At 50.3% G+C, this 27,627-nt stretch overlaps 1 protein-coding gene across 1 annotated transcript in view; it reads right to left on the reverse strand.

Moving 5' to 3' along the window:
- The window catches only part of chchd3a (coiled-coil-helix-coiled-coil-helix domain containing 3a), a 78,850-nt gene that overhangs the window by 27,864 nt on the left and 23,359 nt on the right, over positions 1–27,627 (reverse strand). The window contains exon 4 of the mRNA XM_035426178.1: positions 18,298–18,466. Coding sequence (XP_035282069.1) covers positions 18,298–18,466 — 169 coding nt within the window. The remainder of the gene's footprint in view (positions 1–18,297; positions 18,467–27,627) is intronic.

The following is a 27,627-nucleotide window of genomic DNA, read 5'->3' on the forward strand; positions in this document are numbered from 1 at the left end:
CCGTTTGACTAAACGCATCCAACCCCTCGGCGAGATAGTCTAATCACATTTAACCTCGAACAAAAGCAAACCTTTTACACCGAATTATGCACCTTTGTTCTACTAATAAAGAGGGTGGCTGTATTTAAAAAAAAAAAAAAAAAAAAAGATGGAAGCAAGCTTAAAAAAAAGAAAAAAAAAGGACAATGCAGGCAATTTATCATAAAGCTGCAGCTATTCTGCAGGACGAGTGTCCCTGCCAGGGGGTCTGAATCTCGGCCGCTGGTCCACAGGGAGGGACGCGAGACTCTCCGAGTCCAACCGCTCGCAGAGGGCAATAATGCAAAATGTGACCTTTTTGTCCTTCAAAAAATAAATAAATAAATAAATAAATAAAAAGTTTCTTCGCTGCGCCACGCTTTCCCACTCAGTTTCCATTGAGAGATCCACTCTTTACAGGGCATCACTAAAAAGAGACTTGATGGTTAAAGTAAAAGAATCGTTTACGGGGAAAATATCGTACTGAATATCAATTAGCGGGGTCTGAATAATTAAGAGCGCACGCTTCTAATTAGCTGAGCGCGGCAGTTTGCGCTGAGGAAGAGGAGGACGGGGGGAGTTACCCCGGGAGCTTTTCTGAACTTGTGGGGGCGATGCGAAGAAATCGAATACCCGGAGCAGAGGGGCAGGTACAAGGGAACAGCCGTACTTCGGTCAGCCTGCAAACAAAACGCAATGGGTCCGTTTGCTCCATCCCCATGACTACCCCTCTTACCAAGAGTACCACGTACTCAACCCGCTGCCCACTCACATCAGCCAAATCCTCCAAATGATGTCACTAAGCATCGAGTCCAGTGTTCAATCAAACCCCTACTGCACGGTGTGATAATCAGCCATCAAAGGTCAGGTGCAATAAAAGCACTGGAATAATAGGGTCAGAGTTGCTGTGCAATACACATACATCATAGATTTATGTGTCAGTTGAAAAACTAATATCGATGCAATCGGGCGGTCAAATCCAAGTGGTCAAAGTTCAAGTGAATTTTAATTATTATGAAGTCAAGGTTGAATTGCAAGAGAGATATTATAGGTGTTGAAAAACCTGGATGCGCTATGCATCATTGTCATTGTTCACAAATACATGTCGTCCTGGTACCTATGTCATGCAACCCTATCCTTATACTAGTCTGTACCACTGTACAGTACAAAGTCAGTTCTCACAAATCCATAAAAGGAGAATCTGCCCATTAAAATAACAAATGACAAATTCCCTTAAAGGTGAAGAAAGCCATTTATCAACCCTGTATCTAAAATCTTAATGACCCATCATCCTTTTCAGCAGAGACATCCACTGCCCATGCCCTGTCTCACACTATATGTTCAAACCCACTGCTACAAAAAGCAATGCATCCCCATGCTCCTTCTAGCACCTACTATGTGGAAGGTTCATGCATTTACTACAGTTGGTTTTGAATTTGGTTAGCTCTTTGATGAGATGCTCCAGATATGAGCATTGGCCAAAAGCCCAAAATGTAATACAAATTCACGCACGCACGCCTGCAGACTTTATAAGCCCAGCAGACCACAGTGTCACACAAGCAGAAGATCACTTGGCCAGTCTGCCAGAACAATGAGAAATATTGCTGTTGAAGTGACAGTTTAATTTCTGATGCCGTTATATCACTTCGGTTTTTGTGTGATCAAGGATATTTAAGATTACAGATGTTTCTGATGACCGGCCTGCTTTTCGATGGCCGTGGGGCGGAATTCTGGTTTTACGGAAAATGTACGCCAAAACTGAAACACCCATCACAAAAAAGAACCTGGAACGCGTAAATAGCGATTTTGCTCAGCGGAGAAAATACAAATCGGCTGCCTCAAGCTAGTCGATGATGGACAACAGAGTGCGGCACTGGCCATTACTTGGGGTCTATGAAGCATCAATCTGTCTCCACGAGTACTTCAAAAGTAGTATACCACCAACATACATTATACCACATATTTTCTCTCGAAATGCAGTAAATCATGTATTACAAACAATACATTTACATGTTATATTTCAATTGGAAATGCTGACAAAAGCATTTTTCTTCCTCAGCACTCTACAAAGTTGCCTTACTGGAAGCCTGTCAATTGTCCTGCAGTTTAAAATAACACTTAATAACACTTAATGATCCACTCTCAGTGAGCGAACACAATGAACACAGATAACAATCTCGCATTCATAATGAGAGCGTTTCAGAGCCAGCCTCTGATCCAAGCAGAAAACAAAACAATGTGCACTGTACATGTAGTTTCAGTGTCAACATCTCAGCACCATCAATCAAATCAAAGGGAATACTGAAGATTAATGCGTCTGGGCCGGTAACCAATCAAAGTCAGAGAAGCGCACGGAGGTGGGGAAGAGCTCGGGACAGCGGGCGCATCTGGAGGCCCTGCAGCTCTGACAGGGCAGGTCACTGAGTAATTGGGAGGGACACGGAGAGGTGCTGACCTACCAGGGGGATCGGGGGGGGGGGGGGGGGGGGGGGGGCGGCTCCTGTTTAAGGCGCTTCCTCAGTGGTAAAAAATGAACTGTCCCTCTCAGACACGGCTTCATTTTGGGCACGCGAAGCATAAATTAGCACCGATCCTGAACGGCCGTCCTTCACTACTAACGGTTATGTCAGAGCAAACCCACCCCCCCCCCCCCCCCCCCAACCCCCAACCCCCAACCCCCACCCTCAACACTAAGGCCCCATCCATTACTCAGCACGTAATTGACTTTAGCGGATAGGGTCAATACTGAACTTTCACCTGACCGGCTTCATCTGAGGGGGGGGGGGGGGAAATAAATAAATATGACTTGCGCAGAGCCGGTCATATTTACGTGGGCCATTACGGGCTGATGAAACGTATGAAGGACTTGAGGGGAACATGCTTTTAAACGCTTACGGCACTTACGTTCGAGGCGAAATCTAAAGGTAAAAGGGTTGACTTCAAACGCCGGGCGGGGGGGAACATTGGTACTTACGGCAGAAGCACAACATCCGTGTTCTGGACAGAAAAAGCCCGTGTCTCATCTGCGCTTAATCGATTTCAATCTGGCCCGGCGCTTTTCCCTATGATTTAATACAGCGAAATGCGCGATGGAAATGTAACGCGGGAGGCCCAAGGTTCTCCAGATGAAGAGGGCAGAGAGAAGTAAGCAGGTCAATAAAGCAGAATCATCTCGGAGCGAAAGGCTCCCTCTTTAACGACCGCGTGAAACAAAACAAAAAAAAAAAAAAAATCGAGGGGGGGGGGGGGGGGGGGGGGGGGGGGGGGGGAAAGGAAAAGTCACCTTTATCTCTCCTTCGCCCGTCTTTCGGAACGCCTGACGGAGTTGGAGGCGATCCGTTGCTTTTCGAAGAACAAAAGCAGCGGCGTTGGCGAATCGCGCGGCGCTCTGATTACGCTCGGGCCGCCGAGGCCCTCTGTTTACCGAGGAGGACAAAGAGACGACACAAAAGCCGGGCGGGGAGGGGGGATCTGGTGAATAATGCGGCACGCCGGGGCCTCTGCATGACCGGGGGGAACTTCCCCCGGTGCCCGCGGAATGGAGAGTCCCCCAGGGACCGGGCAACACAATGGAGAGGTAGAGGGAGGGAGGGAGGGAGGGAGGGAGGGAGGGAGGGAGGAGATGCCCTCGGGATGTCCTTGTGACATTGGGGCCGCGTGAAGGTACTAAACTCCACCATACGTCCCGACCGAGAGCTGGCAAGCACCCGGCAGGCGTATTCATCCCTACCCCCCCCTGCCCCCCACCCTGACAAGCTCTTCCAGGGCACGGGACCCTCGCCGACTGCCCTTGGCGGAAGTTTGCTCCGCTACGCAGCGTGGCCACTTCCTCCGACCGTGGCGAACCGCGCCTCACTTCCTCTCCGATTTTCCGCGGTGGAGGAAGAGGAGACGTGCAGAGAAACGGGCGAGGGAGCGGAGGGGCGTGGCTCAATCAAGGACGCAGAACTGCTAGACTGGTCAACTCTACCACTGTACTCACATAACTACCCGCTTTGGGATCCGCATTGAAAAGAACCCTCATAGTCTGGAAACAAAGCAGCTTTTATGATGCAGCGGGAAGAAAAAAAATCCACGAGTCAGCAAAATCCATGTTTTACACCGTGCGACAATAAATAAGTAAACCCTGATGCAGGAGCGGATTCTCCGCATGGAGGGAAAAACCGGGCAGAGACGAGTGTGACACGATATTTCCCTGACATTTACCCAAATCAGTATGCACAGGTGCCACTTGTATGAAGGATTTACTGAGCCGGTGGTTGATCGCAGCGCGTGTGGGAATGCTCTTAATAACAACGCACTGCAGAGAGCGAGGGAGGACGAAGCAGAAAAAAAAAAAAAAAACTTGTTTCTGCAGCAGCTCTCCCAGAATGCACCTGTGACCTTAGGGTACCCCCCATCTTCCAAACTTGGAGAACGGAGCCAGCGCCTCATCGGGCTTGTGTGTGAAGGCACTTAACTCAAGTCCCTCTGCCGAGCAGGCTGTCATTTACTGGTCCTAAATTACACCCGCCTTTCCCCCTCTCTGTCGCTCGCCGGCACGAGGAGACCAGCGAACACGGTCGCTTTAACGAGGCGGAGGAAACGAGGAGGATTTCCGTTTGTAAAACTTAGATAACTGTAGCCTACGAGTACAGTGGTTTATTACCTGCACAACACTGAGATTTGACGGGACACCTCTTCAGTGTCCCTTAGTAACAGCGGGGAGGGGGGGGGGGGGGGCGTCAGACCGTATCCTGGTGATGAAGAGCTGCTCAGTGACTGCTCTGACGGGGTCACATGACCCTGAACTTTTTGCCTTTGAGTGCGGACTGACCCCCCCCGTGGCCCCCACACCCCGATTTCAGGAGAGCAGAAACAAGGTTTGGCAACACAGGCCCACTTCAAAATGGCTTCCTCTTTCCCCTGCGCCCGACTCCACTGCTTTTTCCCCCCACAGCACCACCGCCTCACTGCGCAATTATCTCAGGACAAGCTCCGGGAAAAAAAAATAATTCCTGATGAACACATCCCTTTTAAAACGATTAATCGCGGCTGCTCTCCATGAAATTATTAACACCTATCACCGCCATCCTCAGGGCAGATAGCGATTACCTTCTCTCCTCCCGGGCCCAGGTTTTAAAATAACCCTTAAAAACAGCTCCCGCGTTAGCGCGCTACCTTCACACCCCCGCTGCTTTCGGGGAGGTAAATTGACTTCACAAGCTGGCCGGGTAAGGAGCCGCTTTCCCTCCCCGACGCCCGCGTCCGCCCGTCAATCGCAATCGGACACATCTCAGCAGGCCGCCGGCCGCTCGTGCCAATTAGAGTCCGGGGGTGAGGCGGACCGCCCGTGCCAGGAGGAAGCTCGGCCAATTACAGCCCGCGACGGGCGGGCGAGTCGCATCGGAATAAAACAGTTCACGGGATCCTCGCACACACACAGACAGACAGACAGACAGAGACACAGAGAGAGAGAGACATACACACACACACACACACACACACAGACAGACAGACAGACACAGAGCCAGAGACAGAGAGAGACACACACACACACACAGACACAGACACAGAGACAGAGACAGACACACACACACACACACACACACACACACACACACATGTAAGTCATGGAGGCCAGCGAGCACTTCACAGAAAACTTCCCAGACTGGAAAAGGCTTCACAGCAAGACCGAAGAAAACCAGTAAAACGCAGCCCAGGGAAAAACCTCACAGATGAGCGGAGACCTTCACAGAAAGGCGGCCGTCGCACCTTCAGAAGCAGACAACCTGAAAACCACAGGAAAAGCCGGTTAATGAGGCCGGGGGGGGGGGGGTAACGCATCACGATTCAAGCCCAGGCGCTGTAGCGGCCAACGCGGCCGGTGAAAGGAGCTTCGAGGGTCTGCGGAGACGAAAAGAGGCCGCTTCAGACGCACTTTTGAAGGAGGCGCAGGGGGAAAACGACTGAATGACTTCGCTTCCCTTTCTCTAAACGAGAGACAAACCGTGGCAGAATTTATGAATACTTCAGAAGGTTGTTTTTTTTTTTTTTTCCTTGGGTTAAGGCCTGTCTTACGAGCTTATCTGCACTCATTTTAATCCATAAAGAACATTCCTGTTTATCTTGGTTGAAGCTGAAGACATGAAGTGAATTCACATTACAGTAAGTTTCAGGGAGGCAGGGGGGGCGGTGGGTGAGGGGGGGGCGGGAGGGGAGCTATTTTCAAATACCACCTACAAGTACATCCAATTCACAACCCAGCGAGGTTCCTTTAATACCAGGGAAATTAAATTGTGGGCCATTATCAGACAGGCCCAGTCCACTCAATCTAAAAAGGCGCGTTTGACAGCACGTGGATTTGCAAGAGGCGTTTTTATTTTTTATTTTTTGGAGGAGGAGGAGGTGGTTATTTTCTTTTCATTTGAAGCCTTACTGAAGTAATTTCCCTCCCCCCCCCCCCCAAATCCAAAACTCAGAAAAATAAACGCAACTACCAAACAGATTGATTTTTTAGGGTGCAGGCGTCTGAGGAAAACAGCCGTCACAGGTCGCTCCTTCAGAGGAGTCGCGGCGAAGAAAAGGATTCTCCCCAGGCTTGACCGATCCAGAGCCGCGTTTCAGAGACGAAGCGGCGGGCCGAGTCTCGGTGGGAAGCCGGGGGATGAGTATGCAAATCACAAAGGAGGACGGAACGCGGCCCCGCGAAGACGAGTCTTGATTCAAGATGACGGGTGCCAGATCTTACTGAAACATTCAAACGCGGACCGTCTGAAACCCGGCGGACGGCGGTTTCGACCTTGAAAGGGACGGAGGCTTCAAACGCAACTCCAGGCACGGCTCGCTACGGAGCATCTTCCACATCCAGCCATATAAAATCGGGTGGAGGCGTGCGAAATGGAGCTACCCTGGATTCAGGAAGAAACTAGCGTGAAGAACAACTGGAATGCTGCAGGGTGAGGGGAAACCAGAGCAGCTGACTGGCTGGGAGACATGAGGCACCATTGGAGTAAGGCAGGCCAGGGGGAACCAGAGCAGCTGATTGGCCGGGAGATATAAGGCACCAGTAGAGTACAGCAGGCCCGGAAGGGAACCGGAGCAGCTGATTGGCCGAGAGATGCGAGGCACCAGTGGAGTACAGCAGGCCGGGGGGGAACCAGAGCAGCTGACTGGCTGGGAGACGTCAGGCACCACTGGAGTACAGAGCAGGCCAGGGGGAAACCGGAGCAGCTGATAGGCCGGCAGATTAATCTCATGTGCGCAGTATGCAGCCGCCCTGACAAGGGAGCAGGGCCTGAGGGCGGCGTGCCGGCACGACGCAGCGACGCCACGCCTCATCCCTCTCCATAAAGCCGGCCGTGCAGCCCGCGGGCGCCGGTGCGGTGCGGTGCGGTAAATTCTGCTTATTCCGCGGCAGGCCTGCCCTTTTCCGGCGGACACCGAATCCGTAACGCCGGCCGCCGCGGCGCTTTAGGCCAACGTCCGTTTCCTAAAATCTACGCCAAGTGTCGCGCGCCGTCCCGCTGAAGTAAACCACGCGGCGTAAATGTCAAATTCTGTTGAAATTTTAAAAAAAAGGATGACGTCACTGCCGAGGGCAGGTCGGGAAGAGAAAGGCTGCTCTGACTGATAAAAACCAGCCGCCGACTGATCTCTGATCAGCCCTTAATCTGCAAAAAAAAAACTCCCCCGCGGAGAAAAGCCGCTCGGCGTGGGATTAAAAAACTGAATTAAAAAACGCTGAGGCACTCAAAGGGAGGTCATCCCATTAGTTCACTGCACACCATCCTAATATTATTCCAATTGCCCCGTTTTCTCTGATGGGAGTCTGAGGATTCAAAATGTAGACAGAGGGGAAAAAGCAAGGACTGGCTGAGCCACTGATGATCTGGGACCTCATGTGACAGGAAGTCACATCCGCTTAAAACGTCTGACCGATTAGCAGCCAATCAGAAGGGTGTTTATGCTTAGGGATAGTGATGAACACTGAGGGACTGGCAGCTCATCTCCAAAATGGGAATGGACCAAGTTGATGAGCATGTTTTTTATGATGGATGGGCCCCATGGACTGATAATCACTCCGGACCGCGCAGTGCCGACAGTAGCCCGCGGATAGGAGGGATTTAGCCTGGTTAACAGCGTCTCCCCGCGCACCAGCGACCCCTGCTGGTCTGTCGGGCACCCGCGAATGCGCCCGTTAGGCAGCACACAAGATGTCCTCCTCCAGCTCCCAGACTGTGGTGAGATAAGCGGAGGTGGCTGACTCGTGCTCTAGAGGGGGACGCGCACGCTTGTCTACACTCCCCAAATATCAACAGCAGAGGCTGCACCAGGGAGCAGTCATAACATTACAGCCGCATTCCAAAACAGGCAGAAAAATGGGGGTAAAATCATTAAAAAAAAATTTTTTTTAAATAAATAAAACAAAAATTAAGCAATCGATGCACCTGCGGAACAAGACGGTGATACCTCTTGTCTATTAGGCTACCCGTGATTTCAGGCTACAGCAGTGATAAAATACAAGCTGCATTTCAGACGCTCTTCTCAAAAGCACATTTTCAGAGCACGAGGATTCCATTACCCCCCCCCAAATCATAAATTCTGCCACGGCGGCGTCACGGCGGTCAGTGTGGGGGGAGATGGATGACTCGACGTGTGATTGAAATGTCTGCCTCTGGGTTTGCTTTAGTCTGAATGAGATGATCTGGGCTGAGATTGATTCAGTGTCGGACCGTCGGAGCTTCCGCCTTAAGGCCAGAATCAGTCAAAAAGCCGGCAAAAGCCCCTTCCATAACTTCATTAAAGAGGGATGATGCTGTAAATGCAGCGAGCATGATGGGAAGGGAGTCTTTTTCCAGCCGTAAAGTGATTTATTCTTTTCGGTCGGAGCAGAGCAGGGGGAACTCCAGTCCAGGGTGACAGGGTAGTCCGATCCGCATTTTAGATGTCTCCTTACATCCGCACACCAGACAGGGCAAATGGACTCCACTCCAGCCCTGAGTGATGAATTTCTACTTCGGCTCCGAAGGTCGGGCTTTTACAGATCTGTCTTCTGTGCAATGGGCGCGGTTCCTGGTGGAAAAATCGCACCACGACCACATGCCAGTCAAACAAGCAGGTGAATTCAATTTCGTGTGAAACACAAAACCAGGGCCGCCTTGCCCTTCAAGACCAGAGGAGTGGAACGCTAGGTCAAACTCGCCGGGCCCAACGGTTCGCCGATTCAATGCTCATCCAATCAAACACCTCATCGACTCAATACTCGTGTAATCAAATGACATCGATTTCGCTGCCGCAATCAGGAGCTCAGGTGGACCGAGGGAGCCGGGTACCTCCATGCCCAGTCCTGAGTCAACGCCATGCACAATGTAAATAATAACTGGCCCTCCAGCTAACAATTCATTTGTTCATCCAGTGCCTCTATGAGCTCCTCTAAGACTGCAGCAAAGCAGGCAATCAGGATCATTCAATCTTCAACTTTTTTTTTTTTGCGGTCACAATTTTTGTGCACTTATACAAGGGGGAGAAAAAAAAAAGAAGAGAGAGAGAGAATGCGTTTGTCTCAGGACACAGGTAGAGTTTAGATGGGAAATAACACAAAGGACGCAATAAATCACAGAATCAGGAAAAAAAAAAAAAAACGGAAAAGCACTCAGGGGAAATGTTTTTACCGCCTCTGAATTGCCACATTACGGGCGAACAGGAAGGCTGTGAATATGGCGCATTCCAGAAGCACGCGCAGAGAAAAGGCCACTTTAAAGGAACAAAGGAATTCATGGAGACAGCAGCAAAGGGCACTGCGGTTAAGGAAGCACAGGGACAGACCTGTAAATGATTAACATGACTATGACTGCTTATGTCAATGTATGTATACATGGAACTATTTACCCGGGAAAACAATATTCGGTAACATTTTACATTAACCCCCTGACATAAGGCTAAAGTAATACTGTCATACGCATGACATAACAGCTGTCACAAGATGACATGACAGATGATGTCAGCGTATTGTCAAACGACATAAAACTGTCATCTCTTTTGCCGGGAAATGTTATAACAGATGAGGCCGACAGCCCTTATGTAATGTGTATGATAGTTTTATGCCAGACTTATGTCAAAGGGTTCAAGTGCAGTGTTATCCAATATTCTGTGTGCTATGGAATTTAAATAATATTAAAGATGTGTGTATGTGAGGATTAAGAAGGAATCCCTAAGGCTAATCTGTAATTATCTGTCATTTCAGCCCACAGACTTCCCTCTCACTGTTAAACCAAAAACAAGCAAGCCTTTTTACCTTTCCCATGCTCAGGCTTATAGGTGTCCGCATACTTTGAGTCAGGCCACACAGGGATCGGCACCTGGATGTCAACCCATCGCCATGGCAATCAGCCATCAACTCTATCTATCTATGCAAAACAAACGTACCCCGCTTACAGGGAAAACGCTCACTGGTCCGAGATATCTCCACAGACAGGTGAAAACTGTTCACTAGCCGGATTCAAAACAAAGTGATCTCAATATTATATTATATATTTCCTTCACAGAAATAATAATAATAATAATAATATTTCCTTCAGAGAAACGTTATTATTGCTTCAGTGACCCAGTCCTTCAGCAACAATAACCTCGGTCACAACTTGATTTCGCAAAATTATTCACAACTCAGTCGCACAAAATCGAAGCGCGTGATCACTTCGAACCCCGCGTGGAATCTGACGCAGAGTAATGCTGCATTTACAGGCCATTAACAGAATCCATGAGCATGTTCACGAGATGGCAGGTAATATTTCTCTTATGGATCATTGTTTGGCACTATGCGAACACCGTGACATAAAATGAAGCGGCTCTTACTGCTTGCACATTATTTAAAATATGCATGAATTGCTCTTAGGGATAATCGCCGAAGAGAATATGCCAGTTACCCCCCGCCCCCCCCCACCCCCACCCCCCCCCAGTCTCGCTCCCTGTCGCCATTTTACTAGCCGTTGTGTACCTCGTTCTTGTAGCGCTGTCAATACCGATTTAATGCACCCGACCACAGCGACTCTAGAAGTTGCTCTGGATAAGAGCATCTGAAAAAAAAAAGCAATAATAATGTAGGAAGACCGAGCTCCATAATGACATTGCCATGACTACGGGCCGCGAAAGGTCCGCATCCCAAATATGCAATTTCCTTGTGATTCTCTCACATAACTTCTTGATTACATTACGGTTGCCGGCGGCAAAAGAAAAGGCATCATAAACGTGCCTAACAGTTCCACTGAACAAAACGTGCCGTTCAAAGCTAAGTGAGGAACTGAGCTCGAGGATTTCAGCGCACAAGATGACAGAACCTAGGACCTTTAGACTGCAAAGTGTAGCATGAGCTACACCATCAAACTGCAAAGTGTAGCATGAGCTACACCATCAAACTGCAAAGTGTAGCATGAGCTACACCATCAAACTGCAAAGTGTAGCATGATCTACACCTTCAGACGGCAAAGTGTAGCATGATCTACACCTTCAGACTGCAAAGTGTAGCATGATCTACACCTTCAGACTGCAAAGTGTAGCATGATCTACACCTTCAGACTGCAAAGTGTAGCATGATCTACACCTTCAGACTGCAAAGTGTAGCATGAGCTACACCTTCAGACTGCAAAGTGTAGCATGATCTACACCTTCAGACTGCAATGTGTAGCCTGATCTACACCTTCAGACTGCAAAGTGTAGCATGATCTACACCTTCAGACTGCAAAGTGTAGCCTGATCTACACCTTTATATTGCAAGTGTAGCATGATCCAGGCCTTTAGACTGCAATGTGCAGCAGGACCTTTAGACTGCAGTTTTTAGCATGACTAAGGTCACAGGGCGTCCTGAGGGAAGCCGGATCAACGCTTCACTGAATCCCAAAACCGCAGCGCACAGGCTGCCATTCTTACTCCGCCAGCTATCCCACAATTCCCACTCCGTCCAGCCGCTCGTTCTTTACACAAACCCTTTACCCACGTGCCTCAAAAAGCCGCCTCCCTGGACACATCGGTATTACGGTGTCAATTCTACTGTTTGCGAGGACGGACTCAGACGGTAACTCACTCCCGGTCTTTGCTAAATGTGCTAAACGCGCGCAGCGAACGCCTCCCTGCCGGTCTCGGAGGCCCGTTAAAGAGAGGCTAGCCAGCCGCGAGCCCGCGCCGCAGCGCGAGCCAGACGCACGGCTTTCCGTTCGCCTTTTTTTCGGGCACTGTGAAACAAAAAAGGCTTCCGGTAAGCAAGAGACCGATCGAATCGTCGGAGCAACGCGTCCTCTGTCTCCGCTTCGTACGTGAACTCCAAAGGGGTACTTAGTGTTCAAGGCCAGAGGCTGGCTCGCAAAAACAAAAACCTTTCAAGCTAACTGCTAACCTTAAGCTAACCAATTAGGCTAACGTGTTCTGTTGTCATGCAAGGTAAATGTCGGATCGTTTGTATGCTAATGACCACAGGTGCTTATTAACTGCAGCAGTTAATGCCAAAATGCAGTGACACGGCAAACTACAGCACCTACGCTGACCTATTAATAATTAAGCTCCGCTTATACCCCATAATAATAATGCAAACTGCACAGGTAATACACATTTTATTGCATAATTCAAAACGTGCCATAAACGCAATCTGATTGGGAAAAAAATTAATAAATGGAGGAAGAGAAAAAAAAAAAGACTTCAAAATCAGGACTGCCCGACATCAATGCTGACGAAAAACTGCTTTAACAACTGCAGAAAAGTGCCATTCCCAAGTTAACACCAAAAATAAGTCGGCGCACCGCGTCCTTAAAAAGGAAAAAAGCCCATTTTCAGTTGAAAAGAACAGCGGGATTATGAGAGACCTGACAGGCTTGACAATTACACGCGTAAAGCCGCATGGAGGCTCCTGATAACCCTCAGAATTCTATTAAACTGAACCACTCTAAAGGAAGTCTACAGAGGGGAAATAATCGCACGCTCCGCACCCTAAAAAAAAAAAAAAAAAAAGAAGTCCTCGTCTTTCCGGAGCGGGCGAGCGTGTGCGTGCCCTGAATGCGCACACGCCCGCGCTCTTTTAACCGTCTGATTTTTCCCACCCCGTTTGAGTCCCCCTTGGAGGCTGCTCCAGTTTAAAAAGATGCTAACTGTCAAGAGACCTGCTGCGCACACACAGCACGGGCTCTTAAAGAGGCGGATCACAAAACGCCTCCAAAATGTTTCTATTCCAATAGAGACCCACTGCTCTCTCACTGTTCCTCAACCACTGCTCTCTCACTGCTCCTCTGACTGCTGCTCCACACTGCTGCTCATCCACTGCTCTGCATTGCTGCTCTGACCACTGCTCCACACTGCTGCTCATCCACTGCTCTGCACTGCTACTCTGACCACTGCTCTGACCACTGCTCCACACTGCTACTCTGACCACTGCTCCACACTGCTGCTCTGACCACTGATCCGCACTGCTGCTCTGACCACTGCTCCACACTGCTGCTCTGACCACTGCTCCCCTGACCGCTGCTCTGATCACTGTTCCTCAACCACTGCTCCACACTGCTGCTCTGACCACTGCTCCACACTATTGCTCTGACCACTGCTCCAAACTGTTGCTCAGACCACTGCTCCACACTGTTGCTCAGACCACTGTTCCACACTGCTGCTCTGACCACTGCTCCGCACTGCTGCTCTGACCACTGCTCCACAATGTTACTCTGACCACTGCTCCGCACTGCTGCTCTGACCACTGCTCCACAATGTTACTCTGACCACTACTCCACACTGCTGCTCAGACCACTGTTCCCCAGACCACTCCACACTTGCTACAGTGACCACCACTTCTCCACGCTGTCAGAGTTATTAACAGCAGAGCACGCGTTCAATGCAAATAAAGATCATTTTAATCTGCAGGACTGTATGTAAATAGCAGAAGGGCAGACGCCTCGTTCATTTGCATAGAGAAAGCACAAGAGGCAGAGAACAAACCCCCCTTTGGAGACTTAATCAAATTAAAAACAAATGAAGGACAAACGCATTTGTCAAAAAGCCGCGCGTTGAAAAAAGTGCTGAAAGCGCACGGCGGGCGGGCGGGGCGGTTCTGACGAGGGTTCCACGTGACGGAGCACTGATGGCTTTCTCCTCCGCCGCCGCCACGTTCCCCCTCCGCTAACCCCCCCCCCCCCCCACCACACCCCCACCCCTCCCGTCTCCCAGTCACACGAAAATGATTAATTTTTCCTATCACAGGGACGACCGTGTGAAATGAGCTACATAATCAATATCGCGTGTTCGTACACAGCTTACGTTCTCCGGGGAATGCATTCTCTGCTTTTTGTGCAGATTAATCTGCTGCCTGATAAAGCGAAAGAGAATTCCTCTGCAGTTTGTTTGCAGGGGCACCTCATTGGAAATGGGACAGGGGGGCAGAACATGCTGTTAAACCAACTCGTCTTGCATCCATGGACATCGCTCACTTCGGAGGCTGACGAATGTTGACAAAGGATTTTTCATCTCGCGAATCCCAACCCGGTGCATATCATTAATGCCAAATGCATCAATTCTGGCAAAAGAAAAAAAAACCCTTACAGTCATACTGGTGGCTGTTTAAAAAGAAAAAGAAAAGAAACTACAATTAGGGACCTAGCTTTTCTATATTTCTCCCCAGAATAAATGCTCTGAGATCAATCTTGCCTTAATGTTTTTTTTTTTTTTTTTTTGCAGTATGCAAATGTTCTTGCTCTGGAGACAGCCCCCGTATGGTCTCCCCATGAGACGCTTTATCATTGGCGAGTGTCCCACAGCGATGCTGCAGCTCTGGCATCAGCCAACAGGAACAGGGCAGGCGCCCAGTGACACCGCTTACGCAACGCCCAATGAAAACGCAGCTAGGCTCGCACGGACATCCTCGGCTCACGCGGCGACCAATGGGAACGCGGCAGGCTCCCCCCGGTCGACGGATCTGCCGGGAAAACCACGGGGGGGTCAAGCGGGAAACGAGGTCTGACATTTCTCCAAACGCCGCGGAGATTAAACCGGAGTGCCCTATCGAACGCGCTACGACCGCGCCATTATGACATCGCCGGTCTCCGGGCGGAATAGAGCCACAGAGAGAGCGCCGGCCTCCATCACAGTGCCGCGGCCTGGCTCCGGTGCAATGGCGGCTCGTTCCGGAAGGCCGGCGGTCCGGGCGCCCGCGTCACGAGGCTGTAAAATGGCAGCCGAGAGCAGGAGGGGCGGGGTCACGGAAACGCGCGCGAGTCCAGGCTGCAGTACGGTTTGCTGCCCAGGGCCAGACATCTCATGACATTTGCCTCAGGGAGGGTTGGGGCCATGGTTGGCGAACACAGCGTGTGGGGTGGAGTGGTTGGGGAGTGGGGGGGGGGGGTGTGAGGCAGTGTCAAACAAGGTGTTGGACCTGAAGGAGAAATGTAAGGAGGGTTCTGAAACGAGCAGTGCAGCATCTCTTGGGGCCCTGTCAGTCATTTCACACAGTGCGATGCACGCCCCCGAACAGAGGGAACTGGAGGGGAACAGCTGAATTTCAGAAAATACTTTTTCCTGATAATAGTCCTTTTTCTTCTTTAGCGAAGGATCATGGTATGGCTTATCAACAACGCGCCAGTTATGGCTGCTTTATCACTCCAGCTCTAGGGGTTCAGCCCTTTACATTTAGACTCCCCCTTTGGGGCTTCTGGGAAAAAAGGTCACAATTCTCCTTGGGCAGGGATGCGAAACACTGTGGAACTTTCAAAAACGGGGAACTTCCACTTAAATAAACCAGGAATGTATGAGAATGACCAGGAATGCATGTGAAATTAACAGATTCTTTTAATGCCGATCGCTTTTTTCTCTCCGACTCTTCTCTCCATCAGAATTAATGTACTCTTCATACGTCTACACATTTGCCTTCTAATGCGTTCTTATACGTTTTATACCCTTTTTCCCCTCTTATCCTCTGTTATCAGATTTTTTTTTTAAAAACCTGCATAAACTGTTAGACCAAAATGAAAATGTCTAGAAAGGAGACAAAGGCTTGAACAGAGTGAGAGGCTCCAGCTGAAGGTCACGGCAGCCAGAGCCCACTCAGAGTCCCTGTTCACGGTTTAGGTGCACACTCGACTCGACTCGCCTCGCGAGCCGCTTCCCCCTCTGCGTCACACTCAGGCTGCACTTGGGCTCAGACGGTTTCAGGTCTGCCCCGGATATAACCACCGGTTTCTGCCCACTCCAGTTGCCAGCACGCTGCTGAAACAGCCATGGGCGTGCTCGTGGAAGCCATGTGTATACATACAAATACAGCAAACTGCTTAGCTTCAATACATCTTGTACACAAGCAAGCAAATTTGCATTGATTAACAGTTGCGAACATCAGACCGTACAGTGACTAGCCATTCTCTATAATTCGCACAAAGTCACGTCGTTTTTTTTTTTACAAATGTACGACTGGGGACAGCTCAACATGGTAGCACAAGCCAACGCCTGGGACAACCATTTCTCTGGCCACCAAGCTGTCAGGCATCAAAGCCCAGGGGACGACCAGTAAAATTGCCTTGGCCCTGGATAAACACCGTTTACAAAAGTCATATCTGAGATCACACGTTTCATCTGCTGTGTGACCTTGGTTCTCTCTTCACTGGACAGGCAGCGGGGAGTTCCAAACCGCACAAAATTGCCGATTAGTATTTTGACAGGAGAGAGGAACTAAAATTTCGGGGAATTCCCACCCTAATCAAACATTAGCTCAGGCGTGCCAGCAGCAGTCCACAGCTGCAGTGCGAGTACTTCTCTTTTGAGTACGATATCATTATTGTAAACACATGAAAGAAATCAGTCTATTTCACCATATCAATATTTTTCATTTCCCCAGACTAAAAGTAATATATCTAGCAACAACTCACTAATGCTCTTCTGGCTGGAACAGAATCTAGTATAAAGTCTTCCCAAAAAAGTGGAAGTGCTTATAAGAGCAAAGGGTGGACCAACCCCATATTAATGGCCATAATTTTGGATGACGTTGGATGTCAGGTGTCCACATACTTTTGGCCATGTAGTGTACAGCAGGTGCTTTATCCAGTTCCCCAGACACACAAAGCTTTACTTTTCAGATAACAACATTTTGCTAACATGGCTAGTTTAAGGCATAGAACTACTTTGTCATTGGGTAATTAAATGTAGAAATTTACCCAAAATCACCCCCTCCCCCCAACTTTGCAACCCAAAACTTAGGCATTGCAGCACCAAAAAGAAAACACATACGAGTACAAACCTTATTACGTTGGTGCACATAAAATGTACAGGTGTTGAAATGGTAGCAGCATAAAAACCATTGTTAGGGAAGGCCATAAGTAAGAGTTACAGCAGAGGCATAGCTGCAATGGCAGACTGAAAGATCCAAACTCCATTGTGTAACGAGCATTCTTCAGAGTAGAAGGTCACAACGTGACAAGACATCCTTGAATATTAATGAGGAACAGAGCAATTGCTTGGAAATCTTCTGAAAGCAGTCATGCAACAAAGATCATCCGGTCCTCAGAAATCTGCTTAGATTTTGCTGCGAACATAAGTTGACGAAGCCAAGACTTCACTCGCGTAAACAAAACCAAGGGCGGTCGGCCACCAGAGGGGTGTCATTTAAAAAAAAAATTCATATTAGAGATTTACTTTCTAACATCTTTTGTTAAATATTGTTCGGTTAGCCTGGTGCTGGACATGCGTATAAAGTGGTTCACAAAAGATTGGGCACCCCTGGTCAAACTGCATTTTTTGTTCAATCGCCAAGTGAAAATAAGTTGACACTGCAAGGAACTCATAAAAAAATATATATGCTGAATTTAACAGTAAGAAAAAAAACTTAGGGGTGCCACACTTTAGCACACCACCGTATGTGTGTTTAATTACTGATTATTGAACTGGCTTAAACTTCTTCCTGCCACGTATCTAGCCTCACTACTGTGCACTTCTCCAAGCAAATAACAATTAAACATGGAATTTGCTTTGACTTTTTCTAAACATTTGCAAATCTTTGTGCAGGCTTAACATCCCGAGTTCAACCCAAGACTGCAGCATACCAGTCTTGGGTTGAACTTTCAAATGCTTATTCTCTTCCCAAACCCAGAAATTCTAAAATGAGGAGAATAAACAATTCCAGATCTTGGTATTGTTTGGAAGAGTAAGACCTCTCAGGAATAACACGACTTTTCCTGAAGCATGCTACGTTCTCAGCGTCAAGACGTTCTGGGTAGACGTGTGAGATTCGGCCTTGCTCATAACGGTCTCTGCAGTGGGCGTGGCCAGACGGCGGGCGGGGGCGGGGCTTACGTAGAGCTGGGCTCGCAGGCGCTCGTCCTCGGCGGTGATTCGCTCCTTCAGCACGGCCCGCTTGATGGACTCCTGGCTGGCGGCCCACTCCACGTCCAGGATCCGCCCCACCTCGTCCTGGATGCGCACCTCGGCCTGCGCCTTGACCTGGGCCTTCTCTTCATCCAGCCTGCAGACAGACACACAGACACACAGACAGACGGGCAGGGTTTAAAACTGGCTGTCTCCACCGTTACCCCACAGCAAACAGGCACACAAACAGGATTCAACCATGGCGGTCTGCTCCTCCACCCTGTAGACCACAGATAGCAGCATACCTGTGTGGTTTCCTCGTCTAGCCCGAAAAACGATACACACACACACACACACACACACACACACACACACACACACAAGCTCTCTCTCTCACACACACACACACAAGCGCTCTCATACACACACACACACACAAGCTCTCTCTCACATACACACCCATGCATGGACACACACATACAAGCACGCATACACACACACACACACCTCAGCTTTCTCTTCAAGGATTAACACAGACACGGACAGACACGGGGGGGAGGAAGGGCTGCAGGTTCTAAATTAAATGGTGACATTTTAAAATGACAGTACTACCTATTAGCCAAATTTGAGCAGATACGAAAGTCATTTTAAAAGGAAATGAGATTTATGTTTGGAACCCGCAGAGTTTGGGCCGTTAGAGGATATGAAATAATAGGACTTTCAGATGCGATATTAGAAAAACAAACATGTAAATACATCCATATTGAAATATTTTGGTACAAGCAGCATAATCTAATACCAAGCTGTGATTTTTTAAATTACTGTTATTTTTTTTAGATCAAAACAGAAACTGTTCAACAGGGTTTAGGCAGTCGGATCATTCTATCACAGGGATTTCGCAGTTGCTTAGCAACACGCTTTGCCTTCATCCAAGCACCTTGATTCCTGGGGTAAAGCCAGTGGATACTATACTACAATGCCCAATGCTTGGTTTTTCATCAGAAAAAAAAAAACAAATTTTAAAGAGCACTTGTACACCCCTGTACCCCACCACACACACACACACACACACACACACACACACACACACACACACACACACACACACACACACACACACACACACACACACACACACACACACACACACACACAGAGGCTAGACTAGAGGGTGAGAAGTTTGGGTCACATGTGGTGCATTGTGACATGCCACCGTCCAGGTGACAGACGAGGGAAGGTGGGGGGGGGGGTTGTTTGGGAGGCGATGAGTTTGGGACAGGCAGCCGCGGGCGTCCCAGTCTGGGACGGTTCTCGGGGAGGGAACCTCGCGAGTCAAATTAACGGGATGAATAATTCACCCCAATCACAGCACCCGAGCGTCCCCCTGTATAATTCATCAGGGCGCGTCCCGTCATCGCTCGCGCTGTAATTACGCTGACATTTTCAGCGCCGCCTAAAAAAGCCGCTGATTTGGTGACAAACGCGCGCTCCCGCGTTCAGACTTCCCAACGAGAGGCGCAAGTACGGAGACGGGCCGCTCGACGCATCTTAAACAGCGGCCAATCAACAAGGGGCCTGACGGCCCTCCTTCAGCGGGAGCCATTTCCTCTGAAGCGCGGTTACGCCACGGTCACTGTGTTTCTACGGCACGCGACGGTCTCAGCAGACACGGTCACGGAGACAGAAAGAGCGCTCAGGCCCCTCGGTCTTCACGCCAGAACTAATGACCGACCGTGAAGCCGTAACACTGATAAACACGCACGACCGTAGACACACACACACACGACCGCACACACACACACGCACACGCACACACACACGCACACGCACACACACACACACACACACACGTAGACACACACGTAGAGAGACACGCGTAGAGACACACAGAGACACACACACAGACACACACGTAGACACACAAATGCACGACCGCACACGCACGTAGACACACACGTAGAGACACACACACACCGCTAATGTGTGTTTAAAGGACGTGATAATAAGACTTTGCTTATTTAGATCTTGGAGCTGTGCAGTAATGCTCATTATATGCACCCCGGAGGTAGTCATGGGAGGTGGGAGGTTGCCAGGTTTGAAATGAAGATGCACAGATGAAGGGGGAGTGAAAACACACTTCCGTGTTCTCTCTACACGTTTCCGTGTGCTTTTCTTATATACTGAGTGCAGTGGGCAGACCGTGACTCTCTCAAAGCGTTTACCTTGACACTCAGGGTATGGAACGTGCTATCCTCACCCAGGTCCAAAAGGAAGAGCAAGTTTGTGTGGGACATGTAACACAGTGGACTTTCCCACGTGTCTGCTACACTCTGCTCTTTGATAGGATTAGGCTATGCCTCGAAGGACAGCGGATCATCAGCAAATTAACCGAGATTCTGCCTGGAGAACACTCCGTACTGTAGATCTGCTAATCGTCCTGTGGCTATCGGCAACTGGGTGCAAACGCCCACTTCCTCCGATATAAAAATCAGTATTTATTTTAAAAAGTTAATCCGGGGAATGTTCTGTTCGATACGAGAGGGCCAATCACTTTGTGTTCCTCTCCGTCTAAATAAACAGTGCATTTAAAAGGTTCCCCAGACAGCAAGTTCCCTCAGACCATGCGCGGGCATCCTTGAGTGCAGTAATGGCGCTTCTCTACAGGGACAAGAAAGTCTGAATCGAAATGGGAAACGGGGAGATAATTCTTTTTATTGCACAAAGGCCGTCAAAGAAATATCCAGCGCGGCACACTGACCTTGCGCACCGAATCGCACCACAATCACCGTGATTGTGGCGCGATTCAGCCGCGCCGCCGTGACGATGAAATGGCGGGCTCCTTTCAGTTTGCGTCGCTCGTGCGACTTTCCGAGGACCGCGAAGTCATCCGCCAGACAGCCGCGAGCGGAGCTGCTACAGGGGCCCCAGAACGCCACTGCGGCGGGCGGGCGGTCGGCGGGGTCAGCGAAGCCCGTCGTCGGGCGTGGCGTACCGTCGTCGGGCGTGGCGTACCGTCGTCGGGCGCGGTAAACGCGCGGCGACGAAGGACTCGCCCGACGGCCCAGCCGAACAAAGCGGCTTAAAAAGGCGCCATGCAGTATTAATGGCTGAATAATGGACCTGAATATGCCGGGATGAATATTTAATAGGGGAGGCTGCGCTCGCCCCCCCCCCCCCCCCCATCCCCCCTCCCCCTGTCCCCCGTCCCCCCCCACCCCCCCAGGCGGGGCCGCGAGAGAAGAGAGGAGGTTTCGGGAACGGGGAGCGGAGTAAAAATTAGCGGAGGGTGCGGGGTCTGTCAGGGGGAAGTGTTCTCCGCTGCCATCTTTTAACCCCGGGGGCCGATGCGCAGAAAGGTGTTGCTCTCCTCTGAGGCGGCGGCCGCCTCCCAGCCCCATGCGCCGCACGTCTGCGGGGCTCGGAGATCTGCACATAAACAACGAGCCTGCTAACCGCTCACACCTGAACCGCACACAGCAGCCCCACAGCATCTACTCCCATACACTACAGCATCTCAGCCATATACTCCCATACACTACAGCATCTCAGCCATATACTCCCATACACTACAGCATCTCAGCCATATACTCCCATACACTACAGCATCTACTCCCATACACTACAGCATCTACTCCCATAAACTACAGCATCTCAGACCAGATACTACAGCATCTCAGGCCATACACTACAGCATCTCAGACCATATACTACAGCACCTACTCCCATACACTACAGCATCTCAGACCATACACTACAGCATCTACTCCCATACACTACAGCATCTCAGACCATACACTACAGCATCTCAGACCATACACTACAGCATCTACTCCCATACACTACAGCACCTCAGACCATACACTACAGCATCTCAGACCATACACTACAGCATCTACTCCCATACACTACAGCACCTCAGACCATACACTACAGCATCTCAGACCAGATACTACAGCATCTCAGGCCATACACTACAGCATCTCAGACCATATACTACAGCACCTACTCCCATATACTACAGCATCTCAGACCATATACTACAGCACCTACTCCCATATACTACAGCATCTCAGACCATACACTACAGCATCTACTCCCATATACTACAGCATCTACTCCCATACACTACAGCACCTCAGACCATACACTACAGCATCTCAGACCATACACTACAGCATCTACTCCCATACACTACAGCACCTCAGACCATACACTACAGCATCTACTCCCATACACTACAGCATCTCAGACCATACACTACAGCATCTACTCCCACACACTACAGCATCTACTCCCACACACTACAGCATCTACTCCCACACACTACAGCATCTACTCCCATATACTACAGCATCTCAGGCTAAATACTCCCATACACTACAGCATCTCAGACCATACACTACAGCATCTCAGGCCATATACTACAGCATCTACTCCCATATACTACAGCATCTCAGGCCATACACTACAGCATCTCAGGCCACATACTACAGCATCTACTCCCATACACTACAGCATCTCAGGCCAAATACTCCCATACACTACAGCATCTCAGGCCAAATACTCCCATATACTACAGCATCTCAGACCATACACTACAGCATCTCAGGCCAAATACTCCCATATACTACAGCATCTCAGACCATACACTACAGCATCTCAGGCCAAATACTCCCATATACTACAGCATCTCAGACCATACACTACAGCATCTCAGGCCAAATACTCCCATATGCTACAGCATCTACTCCCATACACTACAGCATATACTACAGTATCTAAAGCCATATACTCCCATATACTACATCATCTCAGACCATATACTACAGTATCTCAGGCCAAATACTCCTATATACTACAGTACCTCAGGAAATATACTGCAATGTTCTGAGCCTGAAGACAGAGAATTTGAAAGTTGGAGACAATATTGAACACGAATTGCTTATTAATGCGTTTTTAAAAAAGGCTGTGCATCCAATTTTAACCCAAACATATCCCTGACATACATTTCACAGCATGACTAAGTCCCAATTAAAATAAAAAAACCCTTTAACATCTGAGTGCAGCAGATAGTATTCAGCTTTAGAAAACTAAGCCAACGCATAGCCCAACATCTCTATAAACTAATAAAAAAACAAAAAAATAAATACGCAAACATCTTCCCAATCTGAGCGACTGTTTCCCAGCATTAAGCAGAACATTTTGACGATGACTACGAAGTGGGAGAGAGGGAGAAAGACACGCAGGAGGTCCTCCGGAGAGGAGAACACGGCCGAACCCTTCAGCTGTGAAATTATCTCCAGACCCAGCGCCCGAGGACCGCATAAACATCGCGAGCTCCGCGTCGCGCCACGTCGCAACCATGCCGCGCCACCAGGACGCTCCGCCAGGAGGCCGCTTCTCCACCCGCCGCGCGGCTGCCGTCTCTCTCTCTTTCCACGAATCCGGGCCCTTCCAAGGGGTCTCGTTTGCATATTCTAATTACATTGTTACACAATCAACGCGAAAATGCTGCAAATTGCGCTGCGTTTTTTTCCACCCCGCAGTTACTTTGGGTCAGCCGTACGGGAGAACGCCGACTACACCCTCCCCCCCTTCCCCTCCCCCTCCCCTCCCTCCTCTGCAATTTTCAGACTGAGATCCACCCACTCCCAATCGCCCCCCCCCCGCCCACCCCCCTCCGCCAACACCCCCACGCGTACATATGCACAACAACAGCAGGGAAGGCGAGATAATCAAGTGAACAAAAACACAATTCGGGTGCCTTTGGAACGAGCGAAAATAAAGAATTTTATTCGCTCGAAGGCCGTCGCAAAAATCAAAGCGTGGAGAAGGTCAGAGCCATCAGCGGCTCACGCGGCGTCTGCAAGCGGCGGCGCGGTAAAGCTACGGGCGTCAGTCGCTCACAAACGCGCGTGAAAAAAGACGCGTTGAGCCGACACCTGCACAGGAAGGGTTTCTGACGCAAACGTACGTGTTTTTCCAGCACTCACGCCACTTCCTGTAATCTGCGCGAGGGTCGATCTGAAGCAGCTGCAGAGTTCTGACCTGTGCGAGTCGGACACGTAATTAACAGCGAGGACGGCAAACAGACGAAACGCAAACGCGTGCGGTTGAGAATTTCACGGCTGCTTGGACAGCGAGGGGGGGGGGTGGGGGGGTGAGGGGCTGCGGTGACGGACGGCGGGTTACCGTGACAGACGACCAGCCGCATGTCGCAGGTACGACCGCATGCGGGAGTCGGGTTAGTCACGCGTCGCAGGTGACATCGGTCAGGACGGACACACACACCGGGGCTGAGGGTGAGAAAGGCACGGTCGTGGCTTTTTGGCTTTTCCGAGACAGAAGCGGTGAGGGAAAGCAAGACCTGAATGAGCTGCCCTCCACACACACCAACCCCCCCCCCCCCCCACCACCCCCCCCACACCGCCCCCCCTGCCTCCCGAAAGTGTAATCCGCTCGGAGCGGCGCGGGCTCCTTTCTTCTCCCGGAGAGCTTAGCGCTCTTTTTCTGCTGACGGGGCGGAGCGGAGCGCGCTGCTTTAATTCTCTCCTCCGCCGCCCCGTCCCGTTCCGCTCCGCCGCCTCACAGAGGAGCCTTCAGCAAATCTGCTCCCTACAGCCGCCGCCTACCAATGAGCCCCGCGCCCCACCAAACAGAGGCCAGCCCCGCCCCACGCCTCCCTGCTCCGTCCCACACCTCCCTGCTCTGTCCCACATCCCCCCGTTCTGCCCCGCACTTCCCCACTCTCTGTCCCACACCCCTCCATTATGCCCCTCGACCCTCCGAAGCTCGTCCTGCCTAGCCCCTCCCTGCTCCACCCCGCACCTCCCTGCTCTGCCCCGTGCCCCCCCGTTCTGCCCCGCACTTCCCCGCTCTGTCCCGCACCCCTCCGTGGCTGCCCGCCCCCGCCCCCCAAACCACCTTGTGTGAAAGCGTGGCAGAACTGTACATGGCAGACCAAAACTGTGCAGGAGGCCTGTAGCTGCTGTGAAGAGCATAGCTATGTAAACGTCCTTGTTTTGCTACGTAACTGTATAGTACCATATAAAAAGCACAGAGAACAACGGTGTTGAATTACTGTGCTGAGCATAGTATATGCAAACAGCTACATAACTGCACAGCTGTATATGACTGCGCTAAGCACAGCATAACTGTGCAGGTATTTAACAGCACAGCTGTATAGAGTATAACTGTGCAGGGCACAGTGTGACTGTGCTAGATGGTGTGTAACTGGCAGGCAGATGTGTGTAAGGTGGTGTATTCGGCTGCACCAGTAGTGTGGAGGGCAGGACACACCCGAGCAGGATGGAGTGTGTAACTGTTCGGGCGGAGCATAAATATATCGGTGCTGCGGAAGATTCTTCGAATCGCTCCGACGCCTCCGCGCGCTCCAGACTAATGGCGTCCATTACGGGCCGCCCGCAGAGCCGCGCAGAGCCGCGCAGCGCCGTGGAAACGCCGCCGAGCCCCGTGGAAACGCCGCCGCTCCGCCAGAGAGGGGCTGATTGGGCCGTTCATCACGGAGGAGGAGAGACGGGGAGAGAGAAGAGGAAAGAGTGAGAGACGGGAGAGAGAAGAGAGGGGAGAGAGAGAGAGAGAGAGACGGGGAGAGAGAAGAGGAAAGAGAGAGAGAGACGGGGAGAGAGAAGAGGAAAGAGAGAGAGAGAGACGGGGAGAGAGAAGAGGAAAGAGAGAGAGAGAGACGGGGAGAGAAGAGAGAGAGAGACGGGGAGAGAAGACAGAGAGAGAGAGAAGAGGAAAGAGAGAGAAAGAGAGAGAGAGAGAGAGAGAGACAGGGAGAGAGAAGAGGAAAGAAAGAGAGAGAGACGGGGAGAGAGAATAGGAGAGTGAGAGTGAGACAGGGGAGAGCTAAAAAAAATAGGAGGAAAACAGAAGAGAACATGGAAGAGATGAATCGAAAAGGCACGAGCGAAGCTCCCTCCATCCCTACAAAACCAGCCAGTCCCCCCCCCCCCCACTCTGGGTCGAGCCCTTCGCCTCCATGCGGCACATAAATCAGGCCCCGGTGTTTCCAGGGTCTGCAGCTCAGTTCACACGCAGATAAAAGTACAGCAACCGCCCCTCAGTCCCTCCCTGCACACGCCACACGGCAGCACCGAAAAGCAAATGGCACCCAAGTTTCAATACCCGTGAATGTCTTTTTGTTTTGTTTAGTTTTGTTTTTTTAAAAGGCACGAAACTCCAGCGACCAATAGCAGGTCTGAGAACGAGCTCTAAGTGACTCGCAAACCGACCCTTGACCCTACGCAACTACAGGCGGATGTCGCCAATTAATTCATTTGTTAAAATGCCATTAGTTGGCCGGGAAGGTCACTTATGGCCATTAATTCCCCTTAAAAGGCATCGATAATCTACACATCAGGTCTTTGACAAAAGGACACATTATGCACTGGTACTTAAGCACTTTTGTGAGTCACCAAAATGGAAGGAAGAATAGAGCGGGGGAAAAAAAAAAACACATCAAAGCACACACACAAAAATATGCTCTTACAAAAGCAGTTTAAAACAGATTACAATAAAAAAAAAAAGCAGAGGACTAAGTGGAAGACAGCATTAAGGGAAATATTGATTTTGTCCATCCAAGCGCGACATCATGGTCAATAAAGCTCCCACTGCCACTTCATGACGTTGCCTAGGAGATGCATGGGGGCGAATCGCCTGCTTCCGTGGCCTCAACAACAGCTCCTGAGGAAGCGAGAGGCACATTCCACGCTCTCCCTCAAAGCCCAACACAAAATGCACTCTTTATCAACAACGTTTTTTCCAGATCAGTGTGAAGCACACAGGAATCGGACTGAGGAAAGTTTGGAAAGGGAGCCGAAGGATGAGAGATCGTTTCCCGCCTTTTTTATAAAAAAAATTTTTTTAAGCAAAGCGACGCTCACCAGGCCAACCCCAAACGTGGAGGCCTGGCGATTCTGCTGAAACCAAGCATGGCATGGGGTCTCACATAACAGCTCCATTGGGTCAGAAGACCAGGCCCTGAAAAACCAGAGCCCTGCTGGTCACTCATAGCCAAAACGTACACGCGAAGTTCCCCTCTGGACCCCGGTGTTTGTCCAACAGCCGTAGCGCGAGCGTTCTCACCCGTGAATCAGCTGGTTACGCCTGAACTGCGAACGCTGGCAACGGCCTACTTGGAGCAGCAGGCCCCTGAAGTTTCAGGGGCGTTTAGAGGTCACAGCGAAGGCGCTAAGGCCGGCAGGTTGACTTGTCTGACTTCTCAGTGGTGGCTGCCTCCCCCAGGAGGCTAATTAAGCACCGGTTCTGGAAGACCAAACCTCCTCAGGAGGA

Source organism: Anguilla anguilla, chromosome 7 (genome assembly GCF_013347855.1).
Source record: "Anguilla anguilla isolate fAngAng1 chromosome 7, fAngAng1.pri, whole genome shotgun sequence".
NCBI classification, from domain to species: Eukaryota; Metazoa; Chordata; class Actinopteri; order Anguilliformes; family Anguillidae; genus Anguilla; species Anguilla anguilla.